The sequence below is a fragment of the Anarhichas minor genome, unplaced genomic scaffold (genome assembly GCF_050575085.1).
Source record: "Anarhichas minor isolate MPS153535 unplaced genomic scaffold, ASM5057508v1 ptg000073l, whole genome shotgun sequence".
Classification (NCBI taxonomy): domain Eukaryota; kingdom Metazoa; phylum Chordata; class Actinopteri; order Perciformes; family Anarhichadidae; genus Anarhichas; species Anarhichas minor.
Genome location: NW_027466519.1, coordinates 8011574 through 8036156, shown reverse-complemented (window position 1 = coordinate 8036156; position 24583 = coordinate 8011574). Strand labels below are relative to the sequence as shown.

At 42.3% G+C, this 24583-nt stretch overlaps 2 protein-coding genes across 2 annotated transcripts in view; one reads left to right on the top strand and one right to left on the bottom strand.

Annotated features, from left to right (window-relative positions):
- LOC142935463 (ras-specific guanine nucleotide-releasing factor RalGPS1) overlaps nt 1-24099 on the bottom strand; it is a 66450-nt gene extending 42351 nt beyond the window's left edge. The window contains 8 exon segments of the mRNA XM_076079849.1: nt 14358-14484; nt 16775-16867; nt 18005-18094; nt 18734-18817; nt 20815-20865; nt 21548-21652; nt 23976-24074; nt 24076-24099. Coding sequence (XP_075935964.1) covers nt 14358-14484; nt 16775-16867; nt 18005-18094; nt 18734-18817; nt 20815-20865; nt 21548-21652; nt 23976-24074; nt 24076-24099 — 673 coding nt within the window.
- LOC142935416 (angiopoietin-related protein 2-like) lies at nt 1104-11696 on the top strand. Its single transcript, XM_076079785.1, is given in 6 exon segments — nt 1104-1142; nt 1145-1155; nt 6926-7827; nt 8437-8630; nt 10472-10742; nt 11497-11696. Coding segments are annotated over 6 exon segments (1617 nt in total).
- Nucleotides 24100-24583: the final 484 nt, after the last annotated feature.

The following is a 24583-nucleotide window of genomic DNA, read 5'->3' as shown; positions in this document are numbered from 1 at the left end:
ATCGTAGAACACACGAGCCTTCACTTTAATCAGCAGGTAGCAAGACACGGGAAATAGTCTGGGTTCTTGAGGAGTGGTAGCATTTATTCACTGACAAATGAACACACACTGTACTGCTGTTCATCGCTGTAAAGTGACTGCTGACTTCACTCATCTTCTCACGCACTCTCTCTCAGTCATCGTAATCCAATAAAGCAGAAATCCCCCAAAAACATTTTTAAAAAAGTTCCACGATGCTTCGGCCCGGCAGGGAGGCAAGTCAGGCCAGACGGGGCAAAAACCCTGCGGACGTTTGTGGAACATTGAGTTGGAGAAAGCTTGCAATATGGGAGCTTTTTCTTTTTTTTCTTAATCAACCTTTATTTAGAGGTAATCTCATCGAGACACACGTTCTCATTCTCAAGAGAGACCTGGTTAACTTGGTGGCCACAGGAGACCAGCTAGAGGGGATGTTTGGTAACCCTAATACATAATCCTTGTTATATAAATGACATCAACCATCAATGTATTGGAAGTGCTGGAAAAACAGGAGAAGACATAACGTAAAACACTTCTTTCCTGTGGATTCCCTCAGGGAGTACAGGTCAAGACCCACATGCTCCAAACCTGTGACCTCAACGTCTCCTCCACAGACGGAGTCCTGGGCCCGCTGGGGGGGGGGGGGAGCAGTGGAAAAACAGGAGGGCTGCAGGGGACAAGGGTTTGGGTGAGAGGACTGGGAGCCTCCGTCTAATTCCTCCACTCTCTCCCTGTTGTCAAGGGGAGGGGAAAGGGGGCGTCGCCGCGGCTCACTGCTAAATTACTTCAAGAAAAAGAAAAGAAGAAGTGTCTCACTTGTGATGGCAAGAAGACGGAGAGAGGTCGAGTCTCTGGGAGGACGAGACACAGATTGTAACTGAGGGACAGGAGATGTCTTAAAGGTGGAGACAAACCCTCTGCTGCTGATGAATTGAGCTACGACAGGAAGAACCGTTTCCTGCTGCTGCTCGATTGGACACGTGGGGACTGATTAAAACACGTCATCACAGCCGGACTCTTTCTGCTCTTCACAGAGCATCGATTCTGTCAGCAGGTAACAGGAATATTACGAGGAAGTGGAGGAAATGAGGAGAGACTGACTAGAGAGGGAGTCTAAGGAAACAGAGACAAGTGGAGGTGAGTGGGGCAATTACTGACTCTCTTTATATGCAACACACTGAATACTGGATCGTGCTCTGTGAGAACTGTGCTAACATTGACAAATAGTTTTTACCCTTAACACTGTTTTCTGTCCCTGTGCTCCCCTTTAAGGATGTTAAAATACACCTAATCCTCTGACAGCATGGTTTACATCTCTATAACATATTTAAACTAAAGACTCTTATAGATGTCATGTGCATATTTCTTTTTTTAAGCCTGGCACACTTGATAAGTTCTGAAGAAAGATTTGCTGCACAGCATGACTTTGTTCTGACTGACCTGTGTTGGTGTGGTTTAATGAGTGACACTTACAGTCACTGTCCTCTCATCAATCACTAGTTTACTGTCTTCTTATTTATAGTCAGGAGTAGAGTCCACACTTTGTTCTGGAAGAGTACGGCAAGTGTTTTTGTGCAGCCAGTTGTTACACTGGTGTGGAGCTCCACACTTCATTCACATCCCTCACCAACGTAACTATCTTGGGAACATTGTTACCTTGTTGGTTTACTTCCTAGCATGCATATCATTTGGGTAATGAGCCCTCTTTTTGTCTAATGTGAACAAATGACTCGCCGTGCTCTGTGTTTTTAGACATGTGATTAATTCACAGTGCAAACCGTGATGCAAATCCACTTCAACCACTCCAGCGTGCATCTTTCCTCCACGCTGCAGCCCAAGAGTTGATATTGTTATATATCAGCACTGATACAGCTTTGAATGATGAGGCAGACGCGACACTGAAAGAAAAGAAAAATAACTCGGGCTTAAATAGAAGCAGATTCTACTTTAGAACAGCTAATGGACAAACTGAAGCGCTGTTTAGTTCAATTTGAACTAACAGGTGCAGGAGCAGATTGGGAGCATTTCGTTGCCTCTCCACATGTTGACAGCGAGCCAGCGGCTCATGGCTAGCGGTGCTAACAGTGCTAACTATGGAGAAAGTGCTGAAAGAGCTAACAGTGTTTACCTCTTTATCTTCACATATAATAGTAGTTTGCTGCCATAGTAATGCTCTGAACCGTTACAACTGACAAAAGCAATAGTTGGTTAGTTAGTTGACGTGTCCTCGGAATGCTTATCATTTCATAGTTGTGCAAAATGAAGAACTCCACGTGTCACACCCTTTGTATGAATATGAATTCTTCCTTACTGTTCATATCCCTCAATGCAATCTTTCCAAAGCTTTAGAAAGGTCCAGTGCTCAGGATTTAGTGGCCTCTAGTGGTGAACTGAATGCCCCTCTGCTCATCTCCTCCCTTTCTCCCAGGAGGCCGCTGTTCATGTCCCGTGTGAGACCCAAAGTAAACTTTGCTCTTGTTACATAGCGCCGTGACTAAACATAACGTAGGAAAGTCCGCTATGGGTGTTGTTTATTTAGGCTAGTTACATTGTTATGGTTGTGAAGTTGTTACCTTTTTGTTGCTTAAATCGGATCAATAATGTTAACCATGTGTCATTGTGCATTTCTGCAAGCGTGCCACCAGGCTGATAGGAAACAGACTTTCAGAAACGTTGACATTCACCTTCTCCTGGTTTACAGAAACAAACAATGCCATGAACTGAAGTTGATCTTTACACTGCAACATGTCCTGCTCTAACAGCTCCAGAGCCCCTCTGTCCACTGCTCAGCACCAAACAGACACAGTTAGAGACTAGCTGGTGAACATAGCGGATTGCCCTCAGGAGTAGGTGGAGGCCAAAACAGAGCTTTTAGCGAGTGAACAATAAACTTCGATTCATCATGTGGAAACAAACATGAATGATAATGTTGCTCTGTGTCGGCTGGATGTGAAAAAGAGGCAACTGTTAGCCAACATGTCCCTGGAACTATTGGCATCAGCCATACGAGTTACGAGTGCGCACGTGCACCTGCGTCCTCATGAGTGTGCATGAGACAAACAAAAAGGGAACCTACATGTAAAAGAAGAGGGAACCTTAAAAAACTAATTTAGGGATCCTTCATTTGTTTACGCAGAGCTGCTGGGATATTTAGTATATCATAAAAACTAACACCTCTGGTCCAGTCATGACTGACGATGGGGGGGGAACGGCTCCTTTTCCTGAAAAGAAATATCCATTATCCTCACGATGAGGTCAGTTAGTTGACATGTGCAACTGTGCGATTATGTAGTCTCAAAGTGAGCCACGTTAGAGTCGGGAGAACGATGATGTGGCTGGTTAACGTTCGGCACACCACAAACCAGAGGCTGAATAAACCCTTTGGCACAAGAGGAGGACATTAGTCAGACTCTAATGAAAGGACAGCTCTCCTGCTTCAACCCATTCCGCTTCAGCTAGACACAGGGACTACTTACTCACTTCTTTAAATTGTTCATCAGGCAGCTTCAACACTTCAACCTAATCTGCTGATTGAGGCGAGCCGGGTGTCTGCGTTTGTTCTCCGGGGTCAGATGCCCTGACACAGTGTAGCCATGGAAAGACCTCACTGTCATCTCTGCACAGACCTGCATTTTAGAATGCATCTAGTTTTGCAACGACCACTGATAAATACATTTCCCAGTGAGTTAAGGTGAAGCATGAAGGTGGCCTAATCCTAACTGTACATACTTATACTGAGCGCAACCATGATGTTTTTTACAGACGTAAGTGGTTTTGTTGCCTAAACCTATTTTTCATTTTTAACGTAATCATTCCAAGCGAGACAAAAAATACGGACAATTCGTGTCCCTCTACACAAAACCAATAGATCTTATTCTGACTATTTCAGGAACTGCCGTGAGACTGTTGTGTGAGCGCACTTTGACGCCAGCTTCACCGACAAGGTTAACTTTCAGCATTCAGAAGTAAAACCGCACTAAAATTACATCAAGAAGCTGAAATGTGTGATTGCCTTCCTGCTCAGTTCCTCTGGGGCCGGGATGGATTACTTTATGTCATGTTCCGCAGAGCGCAGGAAATGAACAATTCATCTTCATTAGCGCATAGTGGCAGATATACAACCACGCATTAGAGAGACTGAGTGCAGTTGTGGAGTAACCGATGACATGGTTCCATCAAACATGTTTTGTGACAATTCAATCTGCGAAATAAGGATAATCAAATCATCTTAATCCCCTCTGTGAATATGATTAAACGAATGCAGAGAACTGCAGCATTTCAAGACGTGGTGTCATGATTTCGAAAAGGTGGAACATTCTCAGTCTGCAGTGGTGGATCAGTGCGATACGCAATATTGTTATACGAGCTACAGGTACATTTACAGGAGGGCACGGCTTAGAAATCAAATGGAAAAAATGGCTGATCCACAGATTCTACCACAGCTGGCATATACATCATTACCAGCACATGCATTAACAACACTGCAGCTCAACACAGGTCTTATGGAAACAATAAGCTCAGCCTTTTTTTCACACCTCCCACAGTTATTTCTTTCAGGAGTAAGAGCGCCCAGTCATGTTCATCCACTTTACATTTTCACAACTTCATACTGTACATGTCACACAAGTTGAATTTGTTAAATGGAGGTGCCTACTTTGACAAATAGCCAAGTCTCCATCTTAAGCTAAGGGTAAGAATATTAGTTTTTCTTTGTTTCATCAGAGAAGCGATGGACCAGTGAACGTAGCCAGGGTTAGTGGTGAATGTTATTTACGGTTTCATTCAAACCAACATAGACACTATGTGATATTATTATTTTGATCCATTGATCAGTCGATCGTTAAGACATCGAATGTCAAAAGATATTTAAAAAAATGTTCGTCACAACTTCCCAGAGTAAAGGTGACATCTTCAAATGTCTTGTTGTCCGACCAAGCAGAATAAATTCAGCTTACTGTGACGTAAAACAGAATAGAGACAAGCTGAAGACAATGGTGGGCATGTTTTCATGTTCATGTAATTGATTAACCAAATACTTGATTATTGTTTTGTAGATGAATTGAGAGATTAATCAGCTAATTGCTTCAGCTCTACTCCAGCACCCCATATTTATGAGCGCATATGTCAACACAGACGAACAGAAAGTTGGAAGAACAGATCCCCTTGCTGTCTGCATCCATTTTGTAGTACATCTTATTAAAATCCCGCTTCAGAGAGACTTGCCCAGGGTCAGCGACAGAAACAAGGCCAATCTCCAAACCCACTGATGGAAAAGTCCCAGAAAATAAAATAAGTACATTTTAGTGAAAGGAACTGTAGAGATGCTTCAAAGTAGAAAGGATGTTGTGATTGTTTTAATGTGGTCTGAAAGCGGTCAGTAACAGATGGTTTGTGGGCCATAAGAAGCTCCTACCTGTAGATGAGGGGCTTAGACTGAACACATGGAAAAACTCCCCTGTTGTATTATGGGAAAAATGTATGACTAGGCATCATAAATGTTGTGATGAAGCAACTACCATCTCCCCCTCTTTGTGTTTTGTGTCGGTGAACATTCCGATGCTGTGATAGAGCTTTTCCCCTGAAGACCAAGAGAATCATCAAAACACGCTGGCCAATATACGAGCTTTGAGCCGAGCCTGGAAACAAGGAACACGTTGGCTTGAGCAATCCATCTTCGTCAGATCTTTTAGTAAAGACAAGTGCCGTTCGGGGGCGTTGCTGTTCGGCATGTGCTGCTCACAGCGTTCCCGAGGACCGCTCGTCGCTTGTTGACTCGAGGGAAGTAAAGAAGAGTTCGGTTTTAACGTTAGCGTCTCCAGAATACAGCAGCTAAAGTGAAGTCCAGTCAGTGGGCCTGTAAATGTCAAATCTGCTCAAAATGATGTAATGGGGCTTAGGAGTTGATTGATTTGATTATTTCAGGGATGATACAGATATAGATTATTACTAATCAAGGACACCAAATACCAATATTAACTTTTGTGGTAGACATTACAATTTTGTCTCAAAATTTAGAACAACACAAACTCCACCATAAAACTTTGTTTAAATGTTCATGTACAGACACGTTATAGAATCTGCAATGTGCAATGTTTTAACTCTGGTTGGCCAAACAGGAGAGCAGGAATCTTAAAACCATTGCACCTCGGAGTTTGATTTCAAACTTGACTAGTATTTGCTGATGTTTAATTGAATGCTGCAAAAGAGACCTTTTTAACGTTATCTTAAAAAGGAAGAGAGGGAAATGATTCCCATGCCGACACCTTCTCAGTCTTTGCATGTATATTATCAGTTAAGTGATTCTCTTCTAACAGTGACAAACAGAGTTGCGGCTGTCTCATAGGAACAGGTCGGGTCGAATGAGCATCGGCAGGTCCGCGTGTACGTCTGGTGTATGAAATATCTGCATCATCGCTGCGCTGCATCTTTAGAAACTTTGATAATCGGGTCAAGGGTCACATGTCTGGTTGCAACTTCAGCATAGGGAATTGTGATGTTCATTGCAACTTATCGGCAGCCTTAGACATAGCTCCACTCACTCACCGCGACAATTCCAGTCTACGTCCCATCTGTGGCACAGTAGTCTTCTTTAGTAGTGTTGATAGGCTATTACTTGTGACGAACAACCAATCAGATACTGCGGTGGACCGGACACTGAGCGAGGATACAGAGGGGTGACTACAGACAGAGAGAGGAGGCTGCATCAGAGCCAAAGTAGCACATATTTGAAATTATTAATCAGCAATGAGCTAGAAAAAAACATCTTTGATTATTGTGAAAATGATCGCCAATAATCGTCCAGGCAGATATACGGTCGATGGCGGTCAGTGAATGTTGTGAGAGAATAGACATTTACTGATAATCTCTTCCCCCCTCTCTTTCAGAAATCATCTTGGCTCGGGTGCAGCAGGACTATGATTCTCCCTGTGGTTGTTTTGCTGGTGCTCCTGTTGCTCTCTGGACCTAAGTCCTCTATCCAGGGAGACACTCAGGAAGTCGGGAACAGCGACGAGATCTTGGAGAGAGAGTTGTTCTATGCGCCGAAGCGTCAAAAACGTGCCGTGGTTGACCACAGCGCTTCCCAAACGGACAAATGTTCCTACACCTTTATTGTCCCCCAGCAGAAAAACAATGGGGCCATCTGTGTGAACTCCAAGGAGCCCGAGGCCCTACTGGAGAACCGGGTCAATAAGCAGGAGCTGGAGCTGCTCAACGGCGAGCTGCAGAAGCAGCGGGGGCAGATAGAAGCGCTGCAGCAGTTGGTGGAGGTGGATGGGGGGGTGGTCAATGAAGTCAAGCTACTGCGCAAAGAGAGCCGCAACATGAACTCCAGAGTCACGCAGCTGTACATGCAGCTGCTGCACGAGATCATACGCAAACGAGACACTGCTCTGGAGGCGTCACAGCTGGAGACACGCGTGCTCAACCACACACACGAGATGGGCCGGCTAGCCTCACGCTACCGCGACCTGGAATACAAGTACCAGCATCTGTCGGCGATCGCAAACAACCAGAGTGCTCTCCTGGTGCAGCTGGGGGAGCACTGTAAGCGGGGAGGATACCCGTACGGTGTGGTGCAGGACAGGAGCCGGCCTGCGCGTCCACAGCCTCCCGTGATCCCTCAGCCTCCTATACAGATGCCCCCATTGTCTCCTGGAGGCTACAGACCCTACCATCCACCCACCTACCCCCGCCACACCAACCACCGCATGACTAATGAGATACAGAATGACCAGAACGCCAAAGCATTACCACTTCCGCTGGCCACAATGCCGAGTGCGACGTACAGCTTTACCAGCGAGCCCTCTGGTAAGTAGATGTCGTCCTCTGAGGTCTATTACTGCAGTGGACACACATTCTCCTTGATTTCACAAAACTGTGGAAAGGTTTCTTCGAAATACCTGCAAAACTATCCATACCGGCAGCGATGCAATTTTCAAACGTTGCAACACTTTTTCAATAAAAGATTTAAATAGATATACCCCACTCTAGTGTTTACTCTTCTCAAACACACGTACATTTTTCCAGCAGTGTTTTACAGTAACGCTGCAAAATGAAGCTTTCCAAGACTCTAAGGTGGACAAATGACACCAGTAACTACTGTACTGTACACAATGGTGTGATGAGATTTGAATAAAGTATAGCCATTTAAATGTGTTGTTTACATCTGATGTCCTCTGCACTGCATTTCTTAGTAACTACAGTTTTGCTCACTGTAATATTTACTGCTGCCAGTATCACAGGGACTGGAAAGCATTAGTCATATTTGGCACATATTACACTTGGTCAACGGTGACTTCTCTTTTCCAGGAGCCCTTTGACCAAATGTTCTACCATTGGTTTTGATGTTGCAGTGTCTGATACTTTTTGATACTGCAGTATACAGCTTTGTTGGTCAGCATTCCGTCTCTCCTGCAGGTCCTTTCAAAGACTGTCTAGAGGGTCTGGAGGCCGGATACACCACGAGCGGCATGTACCTCCTGAAACCAGACAACGGCAACCAACTCATACAGGTTTGGTGTGACCAGAAACATGACCCTGGTGGCTGGACTGTCATTCAGAGACGTCAGGATGGCTCCGTGAACTTCTTTAGAAACTGGGAGACCTACAAGGTAATACGGATCTGAGCTTTGAATCATGAGGTCCAACAAGAGTGCAGAGTAGCTTTTATAATAAAAGAAAAATGTTTGGGCAGAGCATTGATATATATATATACTGTCCTTTTATTCCAAAAGTGGTAAAGAAAGCAATAATCAGGCCTTGGGCAGGGATCATTTCATTGGTCAACACTACACCTGGCATTCTATTGGTTGGGGAATTATGAAAGGATTATTGCAACAGAAAATCCTAGATATATAAATCCATATAATATCTGAGAAGACACGTTTCACAAGCACACAGTATGAGTAGAAGAGCTGAAGCAAAAGATTTCCGTGCCAGCAACATTATATATTCGTGCAAGTATTCAGTTAGAGAAGAAGTGGAGCAAATCCAAGCGCGAGCAGGGTATTGAGTGCGAGGACAGCATTATAAAATCTGAACGTGAAATCAATAAAGCACGCTCTCAAATTGAAAAGACATGCTCTTGAATTAAGATAGGAAAAATACTCAATACATTTCTTTTATTATTTTAGGCCTAGCTAAATAATCGGACTGGAACTCTAATATGCGATTGTTGCTGTTGCGACAACAGTTAGGTTAAGACCTAGCTCGTTTGATTAATTGAACACCAAAACCCTGTCAGCACCAGCCAATATTGAAAGCAGCAGCACATGAGTAGCACATTAGCAGCAGCTGGTCTTCTATCAGTGTCACACTTGATGAGTTTAGCAACAAAACTACCAGAAGAAATTGGAAGACAATAGACTTGAAGCTTAATGATATGCCGTGTGCCAGAGCATAGACAGTTGTATTGTAACATCAACTTCATAAAAAATGCAATTGTACAAACAGGAATTGGAAAACTGCCATGGTGTAAGTATGACTAAATAAGTGCATTATACTACAATATACCAACAATAAATGTGGTCAAATAGAAAGAAGAAATATCTAACAGATGAGATAAGAATAATGATGAAAAATGCGATCCATGATTAAGTGTGTAAACATTCAAGAATAGTATAAATAAACAAGACTGTTAGTATTAAGTGTACAGTATAAATAAATGCAATATGAATGCCAGAGTAAACCAGAGTATTGCACAGTGGAATTATTACAGCACAAAATGATTGTACTGTACAGTCAGTATTGCAAGACAAAATGTTTGGTGAATCCATTTCGTTGTGTAGGGTGTGAGTAATCTTAAGAACAACTCAACAAAATCAAATCTATGAGATCACATGCTCTCATTGTTGCAGCCTGTGCAGTGACCCAAGGACTTCATAAGTGTGTTTCCCAGTTACTGGTGGATACCAGACGTTACGTAAATACTGGTGCACATTGTGAAACATTTAGTTGCTAAAGATTAACATCCTGTGGCCTAAAGTGAGAACATCCTAATATGGATACTCTTCTCAGTACTTTAAACTCAAGACCAAAGCAGGGGGTAATACTTCCAAGTTGTCCCCCGATCCAATCCTTCCCCAACCCACCCTCAATGAGTCAACAAGGCACTTAAAGCCAATTACATGCTCACATTTGGCAGGGACGAGGACTCCCTCCTGAGTGAACCCATGTGTGATGTAATTGAAACCAGTGATTCAGATACACTGAGCTCTGGTGGAGAGGATCTTAAACGTGACCTGCCATTGTGCCATTGCTCTCGGCCTCTCGCTCCGACATCATACCAGTCTTTCACAGATGCTTGGAAAACATGGGCGGTTTGTTGTTGGAAGGCCACGGCTGTATCCAAGGGGAGGAGAAACAGCTTCTTTCTTGTCAACGTTAAATCATGTGTTAGGAACAGTAGGAATGGATTACGCCTGACTGGTTAAATTTATTTCTCTTTTCACAGCAAGGGTTTGGAAATATTGATGGTGAATACTGGTTGGGCCTGGAGAACATCTACTGGCTGACCAACCAGGGCACCTACAAGCTACTGGTGACTCTGGAAGACTGGACCGGACGCAAGACCTTTGCGGAGTACGCCAGCTTCCGTGTCGAGTCTGAGGCCGACTTCTACAGGCTGCGAGTGGGCCGATACCACGGCAGTGCCGGAGACTCTCTCACCTGGCACAACGGCAAGCAGTTCACCACACTGGACAGAGACCATGATGTCTACGCAGGTGAGTGGAATGCAGTGCAAGAGAAGGCATTCAGAACTGTTGGTGGGCTTTCACTTGCTTACATTTTGGTATCTGATTCAATACATCGCACACAGTCTCCACAGTAGTTCCAGCCACATATTGTATATGCCACTCCTGTCTTTGAATGAGGGAAAGTAAAACTTAGTCTGAGTCACAGGATACACTTTGGGTACAATTCTGCCATTGGCCGCGTATCTCATGCAGAATTCTCCGCTATCTGTGGCATTTGTTTTTAATGGCATCGTCGCTGCATTCCGTGCGACGATTGTGATTGGTTGGAGATAGGTCTGGCTATGCGAGACTAGGTAAAACATAACTGGCTGTATCCATGGTTTCTTTAATACCCACAATGATGAGTCAATACGACACTTTCCACTCTTGCTTTCTTCTTGTCTTATGGTCTACTGGTGGGTTGCTGTAGATTTGTCCAACATTTGTAGAGCAATGACAACTCGCATATAGGAAAAGAGTATGACTGGTGCAAGTATGTACACACACTCAACCGCAGAGGAGACGGCTGGCGGGTCGCCGACTGTAGCATGCTGAGAGCTTTACTGTTGCAGACCCAATGAAGACGGACAGAAAAGCCAATTATGCAGGAATTTGATGAAAACAGCAGGGCGGTCCATTGTTGGGCTCAATGATTAATGATCAATCATTGCCCGGACCCCTGACCTAGAAGAGTGAGTATTTCGTATTTCAGGTGGTCTGATTTGATTGCTTGTGTCTCCAGGTAACTGTGCCCACTACCAGAAGGGAGGATGGTGGTACAACGCCTGTGCTCACTCCAACCTGAACGGCGTGTGGTACCGTGGTGGGCACTACCGCAGCCGTTACCAGGACGGGGTCTACTGGGCCGAGTTCAGAGGAGGAGCCTATTCTCTGAAGAAAGTGACCATGATGATAAAACCCAATGCAAACACCTTCCATTAACACTTCAGTCACTCAAAAGGCAAGAGATTTTACTGGGCGAACATCAGAGGGTTTCCCTTTCTATATCACAAAAAGCACAAATCCTTGATTTGATCTGCGCTCTGCTTTTTTCCTATTGGTTGCCTTATATTCACAATGTAGCTTCAAATTGCAAAGGCCCCTGCAGTGATGCGATAAGATCCATGCATTCTTTAATTTGTATTTTATTCATTCTACAGGTTCATTCTATAGGTATAGCTGGTACTTCCAATTTATTATAGGTGCTTATATTATATACGTATAATATATATTGGGATCAATTCTACAGGAGAGAAATCTGGTTATTTATTTTGATAAAATGTTCCTGAAAATTGCTGTAAATTTGGATTTGACAATAGTTAGTAAAACAATTGGTTGCAAGTCTTCTGAACACTTAGCATGAGGACTAAGTTTAAAGTTCAACATGCAAACAAAGTTCAACAGCTCAACTTTTCTTCAATCTAAATAGCAGGAGTGTGGACTTTACAGCTACCTTTACCACTGAATACACTATGCATGTTCTTGAACTGAATCGACTGTAATGCTTGATAGTTGTTTAATGTGAGATATGAAGTTGCAGGTTAGTATTTCCACTAACTGAGCAGAAACGGCCCCTTGGAGATGATCTTCCTCCCTGTATCCTGATCAACCATTGAAGGGGCCGCTGTTCTATTACTACAAATTACAAATGTCTTGGTACTGAAGAGTCTGGTACTTGATATTTCGTGCCACGACTTATTAACTTTACATTCAACAACTCTATTCTCAGAAAGGCATTCGTGTTTTAAATATACCTTTTCTTCCTAGCATGAAACCATAACGGGACACAAAATCTCTCGACTGAAAAAACAGGACATTGTTAGCCTAGCTTAGCATAAAGACTGGACGCAGGGGGGGAAACAGTTTGCTTGACTTCGTCCAAAGTTAAAAAATACACGCACTAACTCTCTGTTGTATTGTACATGTCAAACCATAGCCAGAGCAAAGAAGTGCGGATGGTCATCGGGTCAATCAGTGATCTTTAGAGGTGCTGGTAGGTATCTTTTTTTACTTTGGTCAGAGCCCAGCTAGCTGTTTCCTTCCATTCCCAATCTTTATGCTAAGCTAGGCTAACCACAGCTCTGTACTTCTTGAACCATTACTACCACTGTAAGTTACCAGCACCAAGATAACAGGACCTGCCCCCATGTCCATTTAATATGGACAGTGTGAAATCGAATAAAGCCTTTGAATGTATACAGGATTTACAAAAACATTCAACAAATACAATTTCACTGCAGGTGTTCTAAGTAAAAGCAGCTACAGTACATTCAAACAGTAACCGAACAGTTCAGTGTGTACAGCTCAGTTATTGCCTCTACCCAACAGTTTCATGGTATGTTGGCAATATCAGTCACTGCATTAATGTGCAGATACAGTATACAGTACCAGGTATTCTGTGTATATATATATATATATATATATGCTGTCTCATTCAAATTATTTTTTTATAGTCTGTATGTTATCAAACTTACAATAAACTATGTACAACTCTGTGCATGTCTCCAGTGATCTCATTTCAATCAGTTCCACTTTGAGATCACGAGCCCAGAAACCAAAAGCGTGAAGACAAACAGCAAGGCATGACAATAGAGTAAAGCATGAATCATGAGTGTGGACGAAAGAGCAGAGTCACTTTACACTTGCAACCAGTAACATGTGCTCTAGAGTGATTCAGTAGCTCTCAAATCGCTGCAGCCAGTAATATTTTGATATATTAATAACCATAAGCTGTTTTTTTGATGAACACGGTTCTGAGAAGCCGGTTAGATGCATGGGTCCACTTCATTTTGGTGGCATATCAATTGTTGTATGAAGTTAGACTGAATGAACATTCTTTAACTGATCGTCTCTTCAGTGTACACTCAGTCATACTGACTTTATCATTTCTTAATGGTGGGCAACATGTTTTTATGATGCATCCTGCAATTATTCATTATCGAGCATTACTTAAGAATATGATTTGTACCCTTACTATAAAGAGTTATCGATAACAAGACCTGACACCAGTGTGCTCCATTCCAAGTATTAGTAAAGTGCAATCCCCCCCCCCAACGAAGAAGACCTGAATCTCACTCAAATGTCCCTCCCTGCTCCCTTACAGACAAGATGGCGGCAAAGATAGCAAAAACAGGGATTCATTATTTTCGTATTGTGCCAAAACAATTACTTCCTCCGAGCCATGACAGGTCTGACTATAGATTCTGAAGGCCAAGACCAGGACTGGGATGATAACAGCATGACCGCAACGCCGCAGGGGTTGAGCTTATTACTGTCGTCAATGCAAATTTCAATGTGCAAATGTTCAACAACACCTGGACTTACATCATGGACCGTGCAACTAAACACTAATACTGAACAACAACGTCTCAGTGACGGTGCTCTGTAGAAGGATGTTTTGTAGAAACATAGAATCGTATTCTACTTGTATTTTGTATGGTTTGGTTTTGTGCGGACTGGAATTCCATCTTAAGTAAAAAAAACAATCTATGTATGCAGGGCTTCAAACTGCCAACTAGAGTTTAGACTAGTCGTGTAAGATGTTTGAAGTGGTTTAAAGCAGGGTGTGGTGAAAGAACATCGCGGCAGAGATGGAGGACTTACCGAGGTACGGGATACAGGGCACCATCTTCAGGGAGCGGATGTATTCTCTCATGCGGGTGTAGTTCTCCTCCTTGGATGTCAGATAGTTGAGCTTCTCAAATGTGGCCTTGTCTTTCCGACTGATCAGCTACAACAGAGAAGAACGATCACACATATTTAGTTGGTGCTACTTAATCAAATTGTTACTATTACCTGAGTGGTAAACACACAGACATCACATTATCATATATTACCCCGACCAAACTAAAGTAGCCTGTGTTCCCTAACCCCGTTTGTAGCTGGTAGTTCATTCCCTCTTCACTAGACTGCAGCAGCCAATTAGGCTCCGTTCATGTACAGTGAGTCAGAGGAGCTCTGCAGTGCATCATCCTGAGCAGTTCAAACTCATTTGGCAAAACCTGTTTTTTTTTCTTTCTTGCCAATATGTGACCCAATACCTTTGCTCAGGCACAAAGTAAGTGACTGAGTGGTATTGGTTTCCATCAACTGTACAGAAGAAAACTGAAAAGGGGGGCTTGGCGGGTCAATCAGACTTACAGTATGTCCAGAAACAAGAAAATGTCAAAGTAGTTTATGTTCTAACTCACACGGGCTCCTCCGTCTCCTGGAATACTCTCCCGCTGACAAGCTTTCCTTTCTCTCCTCAGCAAAGGCGATTTGCCAACTGACTGCCTTTCTCCTCCAATATTATATCAGATGTAGCTAATCAACATCAACATAACACATTAAATAACATGCCCGAAGGCCAAAAGAATAATCTTTGAATGCCTTTATTATTTATAAGAGAATCTGTATCATCGGGAAGGGTTGGTGTCTTTTCGACTGGTTATTGTTGTTTTTCTGGTTGCTTAATAGATTGCCAAAGAATGAATCAGCAACTATTATGTTGTTGAAGAATTATTTGGAAACATATTCATCACATTGAAGATGGGTATTGACAACGTTTTCAGACATTTTAAAGACTAAACACTCATTTTACCAACTGAAGATCAAAGAAATTGGACACCAGTTAAACTTAACATGAGATCAATAATCATCAACCTCATAGTTCTGAATCAAGACCTTTGGAACTTGGTTGGACCAAGAAGCTGGTTCAAATATAAAGGTGTAAAAGTGAGCAGGCTCTAAAGAGAACATATTCAAATGTCTCCTCTTAGCTGATTGAAGTTGGCATGCCTGCTAATACATCCACTAAATGGGCAATAGGAGTGATTATTAAAGTGTTCTCACTCTTTGCTGTTACAGTGAATGTCTCTCTGTACTGCTTTCTAACATCTAATCAGCAGCAGCCAGCCTTCCTGTCGTATTTCTCCACGTCTTGGCGCTGATGCATACACTTTACATGGTCCTTTATCCAGCATTGTAAAATCCTGATTCATGTTCAAAAATTAAAACCAGGAACAAATACTTTGCATTTTAATGGCCGGGAGGGGAATGGCTCACAGCTCACGAAACAGAAAAATAAAAGGCTACCGGCCAGCCAGATGTGAGTGGAACATAGAATTCACTTTGAGCGGACGGCCAAGCAGCACACGTCATCTCTATTTCCTCTGAGGGGCGCTCATCCGAGGCCACAAGGAACTAAGATCTGATCCACCGACAACTTCCAACACAGTTTTCTGATCTATTAAGCAGAGTATTATGATAAACTCAACTCATGCTTCCCCCACTGTTCACAATCCAGATACTTGGCCTGAAGAACCACTGCACATACTGTAAGCAAATCTGACCCCAAGACCACTGGTTTTAAAAAAGACATTCATGTAGCGACCATCAGCACGTTCACACCAGCCGAGTTTAGTCCAGTTGAACTGAACCGAATTTTGGTCCGCCTCGAAGGGATGTTCTCTGACCGCTGTCGCCTGAACTCCGCAGCAGCTCATTTCTAAAGGTGAACACCATTAGAACCAATCACAGGAAGAGCACCATGTAAGGATCATTTCCTTTAGAGATAAACCTATACCGATATCGGTCCGACACTGACTAGTGCTGAAAATAGGCCAATCTGGTATCATACACCATTAAATAAGCAACTGAATAAGCAACACTACCATGTATTTATATGTATGCATACATGTTTCACAAAGTTCGGAAAGCAATGTTTAAGTCGAGCCTGATGCACATAAAAGAAAGATCCCAGTCATCCCTGCTCATTAATTTAACACTGGTATCCAATCGGTACTTGGTACCGGATGATATCTAAAGCCCAGGTAGCGGTATCAGGAATGCAAAAGTGGGAAAGGTGCATCCTTAATTGTATCGGTAAATGAAACATTAGCTTTTCCTCTTTTGGTGACTGGAGAACTAAAAGCCTAAATGTGTAAAGTTTGATTATTTTACTTTTTATCAACGCACAGATGATTTCACTGTACAAATTCAAAATGTAGTCATTATAATGATTTGCCGGGTTGTCTTACCGCCCAGGTTTTGCTGAGTCTGAAGATGGGAGCGCTCTGCAGAGCCGACACCACTGACACCAGAGAATGAAGGTTGTTCAACTCAAACAGTTTCTGGGAACAAACAGAGATTTCATGAACAACACGCAAAGTACGGTATTACCCAAGGTTTCACGAAAAACTTTCACGGCCTGTTGGCACTGTGAAAAATGCACCTGTAAAAAACACATATACATCTTTAAAAACGCCCCCTTGGCTTAGGGGTTAGGATGTGAAACATGGACAATACTAGCTGACATGAAAGCACAAATAGAACTTGCCCGACTGAAACAAGTTCCTAAAGGCCTCTCTCCATTGTCTCCCGTACGTGTGTTAGCTGGTTAAAAGATGACTTGTTTAGTTTACAGTGCACAACCTCTTCTTCTTCTACTCTGTTTACTGGCAGATTACAGCCATGTGTAGCCTATAGCGCCAACTTCTGACCAAACTACGCTGTAGCAGAGTTTATCCACTCCATCAGGATGGTATCACATTTCTATTTTTTGGGACATATTTAAAAATGTTGCTTAAAATTGCCTGATGATTGAATGGAAACACAGGTGTTCACCGCTGATGTAGCCCAATCAACCTGATCACCCGACCTCATGTTCTACGATTAGGTGTCCTGGGAATGGACTCCATTAACACATACGTTTGTGAACGGTCACAGCCAGGTGCAAAGCGTGTTTCAATAGTTTTACCTCGCTCATCAATATCTGTGCTAGTTGCCAAGAACACTATGTCACGGCTCCACGTTTCCTTTCCATCCTAAGCTCTGACCTCATGGGAAAACTCCCTCTGCTATTACTCCCTGCTCAGACCACAAGAGGAGAAAGGCCATGTTGTTTCTGCAATCAGTGTCTGCTTTCCCCATCTCTCCCTATATAGTATAATAAAGTACCTGGGCAGCTCGTTCATGCTCCAGCTTCACAAACTGTAATTGATTTTTTTTTGTTGAAATTGCTTTACAAACAACTGACAGTGACCCATGAAATAAAAAGACTTTAACAGCTGTTGGCTTCCATTTCTACAAACGTTTCCATGTCTGATGATGGATGTTCCTATTGCACTGACAAGCTCACCAAACATCACGTTGAGCAATTCCTACTGTAACATAATAGACAACATATTTCTGTCCACTGGTTTCAAAGTTATTTGCAAGAATAACTTACAAATAACGTATATATTACTATGCAATATGTTTCAACTCACCTTGGCAATTTTGACAAAATGGCTCAGTATTTCTGCTCGGATTTTCAGCGTGTGGGCGGTTAAGAGTTCTCTCACCAGCCAAAAGCTCACCTGGAACACAACAACACACCAACACATTAAAACTAGAATCACAACCTCGTGGTTCTAGAACTCCGCCAACCAGTAAAGTTGCCGTTTACATCCATGTCTGTCCAAAAGTACATCATTACATTTGTGTGAAATCAATTTAATTAGCATATCAATTCCTGAGATATGGCCAAAAAACGTGATTTAAGAATCACAGTGACCTTTGGCCACCAAAGTCTTGAGTCCTAGTGGATGTTTGTCAGACGTTCCAGACATATCACGTTCAAAAAATGGGGTCGGATGTGAGGTCACGGTCCCCTTTAACCACCAAAATCTAATCAATTCCTTCTTGTGTCCAAGCGGACCGAAATTCCTGCCTGGCGTTGCTGAGATATCCTTCTTATATACAGTCTACGGGTTCAACCAACAGCAACAGAATCCATCAATGAGCTTCTTTAGGTTATGCTCAAGTAGAGGAATAGTTTCCCTGTAGGGTTGCCACCTTCTTCTATAAAGCAGAGAATGATGCTATTGGCTCACTGGAACAGCTTTAATTAATTAAGGCCTTTGAGACCAACATGTGCTGTACTCATTATCGGTTTCACTAACTAGCAGGATTTCACATAAAACTCATGGAAGAGATGAAGCCATGAAAAGACGTACCTGGTTGAACCTGCGCGTGAAGGCGACCACATTAGGGGACAAACTGTGCTTCTCTTTCCCATTCCATCCGCAGCTGGCCAGCTCCTGCCAATCACAAAATCACATTAAGCAAGACTGATTTAAGGACCAATACCATCCCATAGACTTGCATTGGGAAAGAGATGTCTAATATTTGAATAGCCTTTATTTATTCGTTCATTATCATTAGGGCTTTAACACAAAGTACAGCTGAGGCTGATGGGACAGCTTTGATATACATTTGGTCATAAGCCAAGTATAGGACAAATTAGGGTTTAGACCCAATGAGGACGCAAGATAAAGAGTATATTTAACAAATTGTAATACAAAAGTTATTACAATTCATCCTGAGAGAGACAAATGTCCGTATAAACTTTTATGACAATCCATCCAATAATTGTTAAGACATTTCACTCTAAACCACAAATGTCAACCTCAAGGTGGTGCTAAGTGAAAGGTCAGGGGATCACCGACGTCAGTAGGAGTTATCCTCCGGGGGTCAAGCATTTCTGTTCAAATTTGATGGCAAATCAAGAAATCATTAGAATGGTAGCGGACATGGTCTTAACGACACAGTACAGACCCACTGTTTGACCCTGGTCTTCTCTCTGAAACATAAACCAGGGATCCGATTTAATAGAACAGCAGGGATTGACAGCCGTCCATCAGCGACTGGAAACTCCCTCGCTTTTTACTTTGCGGCAATCAAAATTTCAGCGATGAGATAACTTGCACTGGACTGTGCTGGACTTAAGAGTATGCTCGCCACTGAGTATGCTCGACACTTCCATTCTTAGAAATAAAAGACCATGTTGAATGAGAGGGCTTGATCTTGTTCATTTCTAATCCGTCAGTCCCTAATGTCTCTGCCTGGTTCTCTTCCCTGCATACAGTCTGTGTAGAGCCTGTGGTGGGAAGGAAATCCTTCAGGCCAGAGCAGTGCCTGGAATTTCATTGACTAACAGAGGGTAAGCTGGGTTCCAGTGGAGAGTTCAACCGCTAAGGCCGGTCTGGGTTCAGCTGAGTGGCAACAGCTGTGAAGGCATTAGAAGTATTTGAAACAGGAGGACTGGAATCCTTCTGTGAAGAGGGGCAGATCTCTAAAGGGGTTCCCTGCAAACATTTATAATCTGATACAAATGACTGACAGATGGTTTGCGATAGTGGTGCAACGGATCATAAAACTCAATACTCACTTTCACTGAACAGAGCCTGAATGCATCATAATGTAACTGAACCTTTGTTACCAGCTCTCCTCCTGTCATTATCAGAGATCAGTGACTAGAAAATCATAAATGATGACCTGATCTCATATTTTACTGAAGTAAAACTGGATTACACACTGGGATGTTAACGTTAAACTGTGTTATTAATCCGCGGTTCACATGCGTGTCGAGCCGCGAGTGGGGATCCGTACCGATCACGGATCGACAATGGTCCGTTACACCACTAGTTTGAGATGGGTCAATCATGACCTCTATAAACAGATTCTGCATATTAGGACAGAGAGAAGATTTTGATATCGGAAGCATTCTGGTTTCCGTTTGTAGCCATTGGTCGAAATGCAATCTCAGAACCCATCGGCTACGATACTTTTGCTATTTACTGGTTTAGAATTAGCTTGTAAAACTGGCTACAATCCCGTCATACACAAGGTATCTCAACTGCAACTCCAGTCTCGCATTTCAAGTTGCTAATCGGACTGTAAGCAATAAGCAGCGCACAGAAAAGGAAGTCTTGACCCGGATATGTGCTGGCTTCACCGGAACCCTACAAATATGGCCCCTTAACCCCGAAATCATCGTCAGACCAAAAGCCGATAAGTACCGAGATTGGGTCATTCACAGATTATTGTTGTACTGTAAGATCCTCTTTAGAAGACACTACCAAGATAATTAGTGAACAATATAAAAACGGAATTTATATGAACTACCAGAACCCCTTTATCTGTGCACCAAAGCTGGAAACTTGGTTTTCCTCCAAGGTGAGAATGTGGTGTTGGGAGTTGGCAGTGGAAATGACGGTCAGGAGACCAACCACTTGACAACACGAGTCTCTCTTACCTCTGGATGTATCGCCTTGAAGACCGGTGCATCCATCACGGTGATTTGGCTCTGACATAACAAGAAAGAAATCCTTATTATCTTTCACTATGCAGGAGATGAAGAGATTGTGTGTAAAAAAAAAATATATATATATATATATATATAAAAAATACATGGGAGAACTGAGAATGCTTGGCTGGGAGTAACTGCTGACAATCAATGATGAAGATAAGATAAATGAATACGATGGACTATGTCTGAGGCTGCCGAATTCAAATAGCGTGATAGGCTTGGTTGAATGCTGAAGCCTGTGAGCGATTCCTTCTCCTTTACGCTGTTTGAAAGGTTTCTCTTTTAGTTCATCAAATGGCTGCAGACATCTGGAGGCATCAGGTCACGTGTTGATTTATCCACGGCCTGAGATTTTAGGCGTTGCGATCTGCAACCTGTACTTCTTCTACTCTGTTTACTGGCAAATTCCAATCATGCGAAGCTGATAGCACAAACTTCTGAGCAAACTATGCTGTAGCGTAACATTTTGATGGAAACACAATTGTTATTTATTTTTTTGCAACATTGCAAGTTTCGATGTTTGCAATCACTTGCTACCATTTTTTATTGACGAAGTTCAACTCTTTTGGAGGGAACTTTGGAGCCTGTGTCCACCTCCCTCTCCTCAACATTTGAAGCTTTGCCGGGTAAGAAGTCTAGCAGCTTGCTTCCGTCTGATCCGGTTCGTACGTTTACTTACAGCAAACTCCTCTGGCGTCACCTTCAGCACATCGAAGACGACTGCGTCGTAGCTCTTGGCGTAGTCCACGCAATTTACATCCAGAGAGTCCGAGCTGCTGCTGGCCTGAGAGACACACACATGGACCAGAGTGACTGCTCTACATCTACAGAACCAGCCGTCAGGGACCACACGGACAACATTTGCCATGAAACTGTGTGCCGTCTCAATAAAGTTAGCAAATTGTAGTGAGTCAGAAGTCAAGGTTAGATAATCATTTAGTCAAAATCCGAAATTCTCCTTGAACACTTGATGCATTGGAGTAACTAAACGTATTTTCCCCTGCTAGTGCCAGGCCTCAGTGATGGTAAAGTCAACGATGGAGGTTTGTCTAGTCTGTCCACCTGTCCAGCACCTTTTAACTCTCCTCTATATAGCACAACCTTCACATAAAAATGTCTCCCTGACCATCAGTTTGGCCTGATTTTGATAGTAGGATTATTTATATATATATATATATATATATATATATATATATATATATATATATATATATATATATATATATATATATATATATATATATATATATATATATATATATATATATATATATATATATATATATATATATATATATATATATATATATATATATATTTATTAGTGCTGGGCAACGATTAAAATATTAATCGCGATTAATCGCATGGATTTTTTGCGATTAATCGCGATTATTTGCATTGTTATGGCAAAGTTCAATAATGAATTCAAAAGTAGTGTATTGCGCACTTTTATTTTAAAAGTACTGCTATATGAACAACAGTGCAATAACATTTGGTTCACGAGATGCAGGTAGCATGTTTTATACTTAATGTGAATATAGTTATAATTCATACTTTGTTGGCATCTTATTCTGAAAACCAGATGTTCGTCTTAAGAAACCGGATGTTGTCTCACGTTAATGTTTCCGCTAACTTTCAAAGTCCTTCGCTCGCTCCCGATCTGTGCCGTTTAAATGCGTTTACTGTGAATTTCAGCATATAGGTGCACTAACATGTAAGTGTCTGCTGAGTTGACCACGGAGCTCTGAGTGTCTGCTGACTGACTATAGGATGTTTGCTGGCTTTTATCCCACTGTTCTTGTCATCCTCTTGTTGTTATGTCTATGTATTGTCTCTTGTCTTTCAATAAAAATAAAAAAACAATTTATAATAAATTTAAAAAATGCGTTAACATGCGATAAAATAATTGTCGGCGTTAATGAATGAATGCGTTAACGCGAAATTAACGCGTTAACTTGCCCAGCACTAATATACATATATTATATTATTATCTCTGAAGCTCTGGGTCGGCAGCACAGAGGTCGCCAGTTGACCTTGTAATTTGAAGTTCATTTTCAGTATCAAGAATATTTCGGATATTTCTACAGACATTCTCATAATGTCTGTAGAAGCCCAGCTAGAAGCCGGCGGTGGCTCCTCTGGTGGTCAGCCGGCCTGCTCAAGTTGCCCTCTAGCTGCTACAGTGTTGCCAGGTTCAAAAACATCCCCACTCTGATAAACCTCTACTGCAGCCATGTTCTTGGAGCAGCTGGGGTTGTGGTTTGTAATGAGTCTTCTTGCACTGAGAGGCAAATACCACTGAATTTACAATACAGTGCTGAAACAGTTGAATAAATATTCCTGGATACAGTTAGTGTCTTATCATTACCGCACAATACTATAATATTGATTGAGAACATCAGACAAAGACCTCAAGCATACACACAATGTGTTTAGGTGACAAGCACTGAATGTAAAAGAAATGTTATTTGTTTTTTTACAAGAGAACTCCACAGGGCACCTTTTAGAAGTCCTGTACAGACAGACAGGAGAGGACATCGGCAGAAAGAGACGGAGACAAAGAGATACACTAAAACATTTAAGTTACTAGCATAATGATTCACTGGGTTATGAAGGACTCCACCGAGCAAAAGCAGATGCTTTGTCCCCGACATATTATCCATTTCAAATCATGATAATATGGCATGTATGCCTCTGAGGTTTAGCCTTGATTTAATGTGCTTTCAATCGGGACTTTTGATCCTTCCTGGTTTAATGAGGCTCAGCTCTGGCATTTTAATCAAGAAAAACAAATGGAAAGGGGTAATTATAAATGATTACAAGGAAAACGGGACCAATAGGCATACAAAAAGACACGTGCAACAAGTCATTTTAAAATGAGACTTTGTGGTCCGCAGGTGGAAAAACACATTGTTTTTTTGTCCTGATAAGTAGAGTTCTAGCTGAGCATCCGTCTCACACTTTGTTCCAGAGCCTTACCTTGAATGTTGGTTTGCTTTTCTAATGATGTAGCACCACCACCATCAGGTCAAAATGTATTCCAGACATTTGTAGTTATTTTGTTAGAACTACAACCTATAGCAAAGAACAGTACAGATGGTCCTTACCTCCGAGGTGACTGAGTGGATGCTGGTGCCATCTGAGAGCCCGTTCCTGCGATACATGCTCACAGAGGGACTGGCGGGATGCACAGGTTGGGGCGACAGAGGCCTTCAGCTGGTGGGCACACATAACCTCTTATCCATGCCTGGAGATGGAGGACACAAGTTATTCACCTTTCATCATCATATTCCCCTTCATTAGATTAGGTTTCTTTATTACACCTGTTCTCCATGCAAAATGGTCTGAGAGCCAAGCTGCTGGGGAAGACGTTGGGAGGTAGAAGCCAACCAAACCAAAATATTATTCTCCTGTAGCATTTCACAGCAATACTGGACAGAAATAGGTCAGAATATAGACACCATCTTTCAGCACACACTGCTATTGGGGCTCAAAACATTATTTATTGGCAGAACACCACAGCCACACTCAACAACCTGATCTCACGTATCTTTTGAAAACGTTAAGAGCAGCGCCACTTAAACACATAGGCTGGGAGGAAGAAGAAGTTACTACTATAAGGGATCCTCTTATTCTGTATCTGCTTGTATTGATACTACATTGTGATGCATTTCCATCTAAGCTGCACCATGAGATCAAGTAGAAACATTCTGTA